The 10,076-nt window shown below is 40.0% G+C and overlaps 2 protein-coding genes across 2 annotated transcripts; both read right to left on the reverse strand.

Annotated features, from left to right (window-relative positions):
* Positions 1 to 903: 903 nt before the first annotated feature.
* Positions 904 to 1,896, reverse strand: LOC138025522 (octopamine receptor beta-2R-like). The gene has a single exon (XM_068872720.1). It carries the CDS (start codon positions 1,894 to 1,896, stop codon positions 904 to 906), a length of 993 nt encoding a protein of 330 aa, XP_068728821.1.
* A 2,208-nt stretch (positions 1,897 to 4,104) lies between these two features.
* LOC138025523 (beta-1 adrenergic receptor-like) lies at positions 4,105 to 5,097 on the reverse strand. The gene has a single exon (XM_068872721.1). It carries the CDS (start codon positions 5,095 to 5,097, stop codon positions 4,105 to 4,107), a length of 993 nt encoding a protein of 330 aa, XP_068728822.1.
* Between the last annotated feature and the right edge of the window lie 4,979 nt (positions 5,098 to 10,076).

Consider the following 10,076-nt stretch of genomic DNA (forward strand, 5'->3'; position numbering starts at 1 on the left):
GGCTGGGAAATTTTGTTATTGATAGAGGTTTTGCCTGGGAATTATTGACTTTTTCTAGCATTTCAACCCGAGCTGGCTGTAGAAACTCTCTGAAGACTGAGGACGACTAAAAAAAAGAAAAAAAACCCCTTCCCTCTCCCAGAGAGTAGTCACAAACATACGACGGCTGGTCAGAGTGATTGCGCTTGCGGAGAAAACCTGTTTTGTCCCGGTTTTGTCGCTTTTGTTCGGTCGTTTTGGATCGAGAGATTTCAAAGCGCGCGGAATTCCTGGCTGGGAAATAAATTTGATCAGCTGGCTGGGAAACCAACCAATTTTATCTAGCTGGCTGGGAAATTTTTTGTGTGTCTTGCTGGGAAAAAGGAACAGATAATTTTTTCCCAGCAACACTGAAAAACATCTGAAAATGCCGTAATAACATTTATTTTCATTAACTGGGGTATAATAATACATTTTACAACAAATTCGTCGTTTGGTGCCCCTGGTTTGTAAACACAACATGATAGTCTCCCAGCGCGTTGTGGCTGGAAGATACTGATTACGTCACGATTTCGGTTAATAATATAAAAGGAATCGCTACGCATTATGGGATACTATTCATTCCTCCTCTGATTTTTATCATTATTATATTATTTGGAACCCTCGACATGCTACACTCGACCTTTGACATAAAACCCTCTACCCTCGACGTCGACCAAAAGGCAAACTCGATTAAATATAGAATCGTTTTAATTGGTATAATGGGTACATTACTTGTCATTAGCACTTGTTAATTCAGCTTTTACTGTAAAAAAGCGGAATAAGCAACCACTGCATGCCGCTGCTACCGCTACGACTACGATTATTCCAACTGCTCGATTATTCGATTATTGCAACTGCTCCTACTTAGTTGTTATTTGTTCTTCAGTTTTTTGCGGCCTGATGAGTCACATTTGAACGCATCATTGACAAACCTTGCGCACGCTTTTTTCTGGAATTGCATTTCAACAGCTCCTTGACGGCTTCTCTAAAACGAGACGTACGAAGACAATACACAATCGGATTACATGCGCTGGAAGAAAACCTGAAGAGCAATAAAAATGTTTTCGCCCAAGAAGCACCGATCCCCATCCTAACAAGTAAAGCGTAAAGAAAACCTGGCAAGTAGGTAAAGACGTAAGCCACGACTATTAACGCAACATTCTGTGTCGTTTGCAATTCTCTCATTCGCAGTAAGTTAACAGCCTTTCGTCCTTGTTTAGAGCTACCGTCTCCGTCACCTATCGCCTCAATTTTTCGTCTGCTCGATCTTACAGCGCGACAAACCTGGAACCCAAGGATGGTTAATCCAATAAATGTAAATCCGATAACACAAAGAGAAACTTTCCAACCATCGTTTTCGAACATAATCCGGAAGTATTCCGCAAATGTTAGCCTTTCGTATAGCGCGAGAATTTGATCTGTTCGGAAAGTTCCAACCATCGTGAGCACAGCTCCAGAGAACCAAATAAAGGCAATGGCGTAGTATGCCTTGGTTTTTGTCTTCCAAACGTGATATCGTAACTGGTATTTGATAGCACCATATCGATCCATCATGATAACAAGCAACGTCAGCAAATTCAAGAATTGAGTGAAACAGTAAAGGGAAGAACAGACAATGAAGACAAATTTGTCTTGAAAAACCTGTGTTTCGATGACATGGTAGCCAGCAAAAAGTGGCATGTTGATCAAGGAGTTACACAAATCGATCACTGACAGGTTAACGACGAAAAAGTTGGGAATCGTACGCAAACGCTTGTGGCGGTACACAACACAACAAACTAAACCATTACCGCTAACAGCAATGACAAAGATTATGACCAAATAAGTGATCTGAATCGAGAAAGCTAACGGATCAAAATCGTCGTTCACCGACATTTATCCTGAAACCACGTTTGACCGATAGACAAATGTCATCTTGCTTTTGAAAGTCTTGCCAGAAGATTCTCACAATTCAAACTCAGAAAAAAGATAAGCAAAAATGAACTAGTCTTTTGAGAACAGCGAAAATCGGGACAAACCGCATTCAGGATGAGGTCCTATGAACGGTGACTTTGAGCTTAAACTTGGTATTTTTAACGACGCAGCAAGATTCAAATTTTGAAATGGCCGTAGTTCAAGGTCTGTGACTCAGCCATAAATGAAATTGTTGGCATAGGCACAAATAGACGCCAAGAACGGTAGAATGTTCACTTCCTGGCCATTAACACAGTCGTACCGAAAACAACGTTTTTCATCTGCCGATTTTTCGCTTATGATAAGAAAGGGGTACTTCATCCTTTCTATCTTTTCTTCTCTCTATTATAAAAAACGTTATTGGTTTCGCTTTTCCTGGCAGTTTCCAAGCAACATTGCTAATTGACTCTTATGAGAAACTAGCTCCTAAGACTCTGTTTGCTCTTTGGTAGTTGTGATCAAAATGTGTCTTCTCGTAAGGTCATGAATTTGGTTTGGAACAGGTGTTCGAGAAAGATGTTTGGTACGCTAGGCCAACGCAGTTTTTCATTGGGAGTGTTTTAATAGGACATGTTCGAAATATTTTTACAAATTTTTAACGACGCAGCAGGATTCAAATTTTCAAATGGCCCTAGTTAAAGCATAGGCACAAATAGACACCAAGAACGGTGGAATATTCACATCTTTTGAAGACGAGTTTCACGGCTTCCGATTGACGTGAAGCGAAGATCAGGTTTTGTGGAGGAGGATCAACTAAAATGGACTTATTCAATATTAAAAGAGATACATTACACAATATTTAGTTTAAACCTTGGATTGAAAAGTCCAATTTCCTCGAAAAATGAGAAAAAAACCTCTCGGAAACGACCTTTCCTGGCCATTAACACAGCCGTGCCGAAAACAACGCTTTTTATTTGCCGATCTTTCGCTTGTGATTAGAAAGCGGTACTTCATCCTTCCTGTCTTCTCTCCGCTCTCTTCTATAACTGCGTTTGCGTGAAACGGCAAACGCGAAAAGGTGGGCTGCTGATTGTCATAAAAGCATGGAAATTATGTTATTCCAACTCGTCTTTCTCTTTTAAAAAGTTACTTAATACTTGCTGCTAACACGCAAGAAATCGGCTCATATCAAACGAGTTTCTTCCATTTTTGGCAAAAGGCAAACTTAAGTCCGACGTTTGCCGTTTGCCGCAAATCATTCAACTTGACACCAAATTTTTCTTCCGATACGCAATGAAAGGTATAACATATATGCTTAAGAGCCGAAGCCTTGACACCAAGGTCTGTTTGTAAACAAAACATGATAGTCTCCCAGCGCGTTGTGGCTGGAAGATACCGATTACGTCACGATTTCGTTTAATAATATAAAAGGAATCAAGTGAAGCTATGATCTTCGCAGTTACGAACGCAATTTTTACAATTGCGTAGAGAAGCCTGAAAAATTCAGGACTTCAACGGGGTTTGAACCCGTGACCTCGCGATTCCGGTGCGACGCTCTAACCAACTGATCTATGAAGCCACTGACGTTGGGAGATGGTCATTTGTGGGTTCTAATGGTCCCGTGAGGAATGAATCAACGATGAAATGGTATATGAAATGAATCATATGAACTGCTTAGAGCGTCGCACCGGAATCGCGAGGTCACGGGCTCAAACCCCGTTGAAGTCCTGAATTTTTCAGGCTTCTCTACGCAATTGTAAAAATTGCGTTCGTAACTGCGAAGATCATAGCTTCACTTGATTTCATATCCGCAGTTCATATGATTCATTTCATATACCATTTCATCGTTGATAAAAGGAATCGCTATGCGTTATGGGATACTATTCATTCATCCTCTGATTTTTATCATTATTATATTATTTGGAACCCTCGACATGCTACACTCGACCTTCGACATAAAACCCTCTACCCTCGACGTCGACCAAAAGGCAAACTCGATTAAATATAGAATTGTTTTAATTGGTATAATGGGTACATTACTTGTCATTAGCACTTGTTAATTCAGTTTTTACAGTAAAAAAGAGGAATAAGCAACCACTGCATGCCGCTGCTACCGCTACGACTACGATTATTGCAACTGCTCGATTATTCGATTATTGCAACTGCTCCTACTTAAATGTTATATGTTCTTCAGTTTCTTGCGGCCTGATGAGTCACATTTGAACGCATCATTGACAAACCTTGAGCACGCTTTTTTCTGGAATTGCATTTCAACAGCTCCTTGACGGCTTCTCTAAAACGAGACGTACGAAGACAATACACAATCGGATTACATGCGCTGCAAGAAAACCTGAAGAGCAATAAAAATGTTTTCGCCCAAGAAGCAAAGATCCCCATCCTAACAAGTAAAGCGTAAAGAAAACCTGGCAAGTAGGTAAAGACGTAAGCCACGACTATTAAAGCAACATTCCGTGTCGTTTGCAATTCTCTCATTCGCAGTAAGTTAAGCGCCTTTCGTCCTTGTTCAGAGCTACCGTCTCCGTCACCTATCGCCTCAATTTTTCGTCTGCTCGATCTTACAGCGCGACAAACCTGGAACCCAAGGATGGTTAATCCAATAAATGTAAATCCGATAACACAAAGAGAAACTTTCCAACCATCGTTTTCGAACATAATCCGGAAGTATTCCGCAAATGTTAGCCTTTCGTATAGCGCGAGAATTTGATCTGTTCGGAAAGTTCCAACCATCGTGAGCACAGCTCCAGAGAACCAAATAAAGGCAATGGCGTAGTATGCCTTGGCTTTTGTCTTCCAAACGTGATATCGTAACTGGTATTTGATGGCACCATATCGATCCATCATGATAACAAGCAAAGTCTGCAAACTCAAGAATTGAGTGAAACGGTAAAGGGAAGAACAGACAATGAAGACAAATTTGTCTTGAAAAAACTGTGTTTCGATGACATGGTAGCCAGCAAAAAGTGGCATGTTGATCAAGGAGTTACACAAATCGATCACTGACAGGTTAACAATGAAAAAGTTGGGAATCGTACGCAAGCGCTTGTGGCGGTACACAACACAACAAACTAAACCATTACCGCTAACAGCAATGACAAAGATGATGACCAAATAAGTGATCTGAATCGAGAAAGCTAACGGATCAAAATCGTCGTTCAGCGACATTTATCCTGAAACCGATAGACAAATGTCATCTTGCTTTTGAAAGTCTTGCCAGAAGATTCTCACAATTCAAACTCAGAAAAAAGATAAGCAAAAATGAACTAGTCTTTTGAGAACAGCGAAAATCGGGACAAACCGCATTCAGGATGAGGTCCTATGAACGGTGACTTTGAGCATAAACTTGGTATTTTTAACGACGCAGCAAGATTCAAATTTTGAAATGGCCGTAGTTCAAGGTCTGTGACTCAGCCATAAATGAAATTGTTGGCATAGGCACAAATAGACGCCAAGAACGGTAGAATGTTCACTTCCTGGCCATTAACACAGTCGTACCGAAAACAACGTTTTTCATCTGCCGATTTTTCGCTTATGATAAGAAAGGGGTACTTTATCCTTTCTGTCTTTTCTCCGCTCTATTAAAAAACGTTATTGGTTTCACTTTTCCTGGCAGTTTCCAAGCAACAATGCTAATTGACTCTTATGAGAAACTAGCTCCTAAGACTCTGTTTGCTCTTTGGTAGTTGTGATCAAAATGTGTCTTCTCGTAAGGTCATGAATTTGAAACAGGTGTTCGAGAAAGATGTTTGGTACGCTAGGCCAACGAAGTTTTTCATTGGGAGTGTTTTAATAGGACATGTTCGAAATATTTTTACAAATTTTTAACGACGCAGCAGGATTCAAATTTTCAAATGGCCGTAGTTGAAGCATAGGCACAAATAGACACCAAGAACGGTGGAATATTCACATCTTTTGAAGACGAGTTTCACGGCTTCCGATTGACGTGAAGCGAAGCTCAGGTTTTGTGGAGGATTAACTAAAATGGACTTATTCATTCAAGATTAAAAAAGATACATTACACAATATTTAGTTTAAACCTTGGATTGAAAAGTCCAATTTCCTCGAAAAATGAGAAAAAAACCTCTCGGAAACGACCTTTCCTGGCCATTAACACAGCCGTGCCGAAAACAACGCCTTTAGCCTATCTTGATAAGAAAGCGGTACTTCATCCTTCCTGTCTTCTCTCCGCTCTCTTCCATAACTCATTATTACTACACTTTCTGTACGGGAATTGATCGCCTTGGTGTAAGCGATGCAGTCAAACTTGATTACGTGTGTTAAACGATAAAATTGTAGCTACGATTATTTCATTAAATTGCTTTGCCTTGCTGGATAACGACGATTATAGATAAAATCATTTAAGCAAATTGCTTTGCCTCAAAAATTGCGGTACTTTTAATCTCAAGTTCTTTTGAATGGGTTAGTGTTTTCATGCTAACTTAAGGGGTATTAAAAAACGTTATTATATGACTAGCTCCGTGAGCGGGCAAGATGAACCAAATCGCGCGCTCTGATTGGCTACCCGAGCGGGCAAGATGGAGTGATACTGCCCGCTCAGGATTTCTCGCTTGGTCCCGCAAGATCAAAGATCATTTTTTGGTGTTTTAAGTCATATAATAAATTCTTTATTGGCCAAGATTGTTCGGTCAAGATGACTGGATATTGGCCAAGTTCTTTTTTTGCGTGTTTATGGTCCGCGGAGTGGGGTCGGTCCATAAACACGCAAAAAAAGAACTTGGCCAATATCCAGTCATCTTGACCTCACGCTTGGTCAATAACCCATACTTATTGGTTTTACTTTTCTTGGCAGTTTACAAGCAGCATTACTAATTGACTCTTATGAGAAACTAGCTCCTAAGTCTGTGTTTACTCTTTGGTAGTAGCGATCAGAACGGTTTCTTCTTGTAAGGTCATGAATTTTGCTTCGAACAGGTGTTCGAGAAAGATTTTTGGTACGCTAGGCCAACTAAGATTTCAATTAGGAATGTCTTAATAGGCCATGTTCGAAATATCAAATATTCAGCTTGATAGTGAGGCAGTGAGGACAAAAACAATAGAAATACGTTGGAAGGAATTTGAAAAATATTTACATGTCATCCACTTCCTTTCCTTCACTACGCAGTTAACCACTTCCGAAGAACAAGAATTTCCACAAACAAGTCATTGTCACATTTGTCGAGAAGAATTTGGAACTGATCGGGTTCGAGATTTGAATTTTCAATTCACGGGTCGAATTCCGGTCATTCTTCATCATCTCAGAGGCTACAACTCCCACCTCGTTATGCAAGGCGCCGGAAAGTTGAAGAACAAGGCCATCAATTGCATCCCAAGTTTAGGTACCGGCACACCACCCAGGCGACCATTTTCGGGTGTCACAATTTCCTTTGTAACTCAAGAACGGAGAGCATTTAATTCGTCAATCTTCACAGTTATTTTTGTTTTTGTTACCTTGAAAACATGTTAAGAGATCGGCTTTCAAAAACAACCGGTTGGCAATTTCACAGATGGCTTTTCGGGCCCGAAAAGTTTTCGGGACTTTCGAGAAACGGGCCCCAGGTTCGAGTCTTGTACCAACTGCTGACAGTAGGGAGACAGCATGTTTGGGGTTACTTTCATTTTCTCTGGCGCTAAAGGATAATCCGGGTGCAGTTCGTGGACTTCTGTTGGGTATTCTAGATCTACTTAAAGAATGTACCCATCTTCAACGTCATCGGGTATGGCCATCACATTCAGCTCCTCGATTTCCTGCTCCGTCAACCAGAAAAAGTCGAGCGATGGGAGAGGTTGACGCGCGGTCCATCCATACAAATTGGTGGTGTCCAAGTACTCTGCGACAAAACACACTACTTCTTCGTTACCGCAACCTGAAGCTGATCCGCACTCGTTGAAATGAATGAATGTTCCTTTGGTGTCAAATTTATCTTTACATGATTACTCATTACAAATCAGAAAATTTCTTTCAACAGACACTACTAAAATACTAGTCCACGCCTTTGTAACATCGCACCTGGACTATTGTAACTCGCTACTGTTTGGCCTACCTGCATATCAACAAGAACGTCTTCAGAAGGTGCTTAATGCAGCTGCACGAGTCATATGCTTTATTCCCAAGTACGACCACATTACACCATCGCTTATAAAACTACACTGGCTTCCAGTGAAGCAGAGAATTGAGTTCAAAATTGCTCTATTAGTGTTTAAAGCAGTAAATGGCTTGTCTCCTGTGTACATAACTAATTTTACTTCAGATTCAGCCAACACGGAGATATAAACTTAGATCTGATGATAAAGAACTACTGTTCATACCAAGATCCAAATCAAAATCAGGAGACCGTGCTTTTGCTATAGCCGGACCAAGAATATGGAACGATTTACCACTTGACATTAGACTATCGGCAAATTTGGAGACTTAAGACCTATTTGGAAATCTTAAGACCTATCTTTTTAAAAAGGCTTACTATTAACTCCTAATTGCATAACTGTCTTGAACTTTTTTGATCAGTTTACATATATATATTTTCTTTTCTTTTTTGCATTTAGATTTATTTTATATATGTATTATTTTTTATCTATATGTTCATATTTTTTGATGTTTTTATATCCACATCTTATGAATCAGTTTACTTTAGTTCGTAAGCATTACGTTTATATATTTTGTAAATAGTACTTATTATTTATTTGTCTTTTTTCATTGTAAAGTGCTTTAGAATATTCTATAGTTTAAGCGCTATATAAATTTATATATATTATTATATTAATTGGTTAAAAGTAATTGTCATTATGACATCAAATGGGCTTGCTCAAACGTGTTGACACAGATCTTGTGACGATTTTGGCCGGACTTTCAGGTCATTATATATTCACATCACTTCTCATAGAAAACAATAACTCTATTGCATTTGTTACTGGGTTGCCATATGGCAATCCAGCCATAAAAGAGTTGCTTCATATTTCTTTTTATGCAAAAGGTGATCCCTATCCCACTTTCTTCTCTCTTTAATCTCAGTGCCGACTATCATCACTATTCTACTCGTCAAAGAGATATCTTGCATATTCACTGCTTGAAATATTTTTACTCCATCCGTGTTCAAGGTCCTCAAATTCAATGGAAAAGTATTCCTCTTTCATCACGTATTTCCCTCACACTTTCCAATCATAAAAGTAAACTCAAAGATTACGATCTGTCACTTCAGTTTCTCTTCCCTCATTCAACCAACACACATTCAATTCAACCGTTTGACGGCGCTCAATTTAAGGGGAGAAACTGATTAAAATTTATCCTCAAGCGCTGACGTTCACCCTAAAACCTTAAATTTAGTCATTTTAGGTTGTTGTTTTGCTAACGACGTCGACGGCAAAGAAATAGACAAAAATGAAAAATGCAGAGCGTGCAGAGCTATTGCGTTTATACAAATTTGTGACGCTTTCGTTGCCGTTGTCGTTTGCTAAGGCTCCTTTCACAATAAGGCTCCCTATTGTTGGGTATGAGCGTGCGCACTAATTGGTCTCTCCAAGACGTACACATGTCCGTATCCATAGTAACAAGCGCGGCTGCAGCCTGGTACTGAATACCAAGCCTCTTGTGGGGCTTGTTGAATCAAATGTGCTAAAACCGTTTTCCCACCCCAGTAATCAACGTCGTTCAACAAAACCGAACGGATGTTGAAATCGTTTGCCTGGGCCTTAAGGCGCCCGCAAACGAAGAAACAATATTGCGGAAGCAAATGTTTCCCCGTTTGCAGCCGTTCCTGGGGCTGCATTTGCAGAGGAAAGCAAAATTTGGTGCCCGGGAAGCACAAATGTTTCTGAATTTGTTCAAAAACAATTTCAACTTCAGTACACAAACAAATGCATTCCCTGATAACCTGTGACACTGCCGGATACGAAAAACCAAAAAATCCCTATGAGAAACAAAAACTGGCAATATATTCTCCGAACCAATGAAATGCCACAACCCCCCCGGGGTTTAAAGGATTTCTTGTTACAAAACTAACGATACGTAAAAAGAAAACAAAAGACACTGATGCAGGCCTAGAATGGCTCAACACGTGACGAACAAACACTTTAAAGACAGCATGATACCCATCATGCGTTACACCAATCGTACCCAGACCCTTCTGTTCCCGTGTCGTAGAAATAAAAAT

This window comes from Montipora capricornis, chromosome 12 (assembly GCF_036669925.1).
Source record: "Montipora capricornis isolate CH-2021 chromosome 12, ASM3666992v2, whole genome shotgun sequence".
Lineage (NCBI taxonomy): Eukaryota > Metazoa > Cnidaria > Anthozoa > Scleractinia > Acroporidae > Montipora > Montipora capricornis.

What these genes read in the sequence shown, in the direction of transcription:
- LOC138025522 (XM_068872720.1), bottom strand. Translation starts at nt 1,896, where the DNA reads ATGTCGGTGAACGACGATTTTGATCCGTTAGCTTTCTCGATTCAGATC.
- LOC138025523 (XM_068872721.1), bottom strand. Translation starts at nt 5,097, where the DNA reads ATGTCGCTGAACGACGATTTTGATCCGTTAGCTTTCTCGATTCAGATC.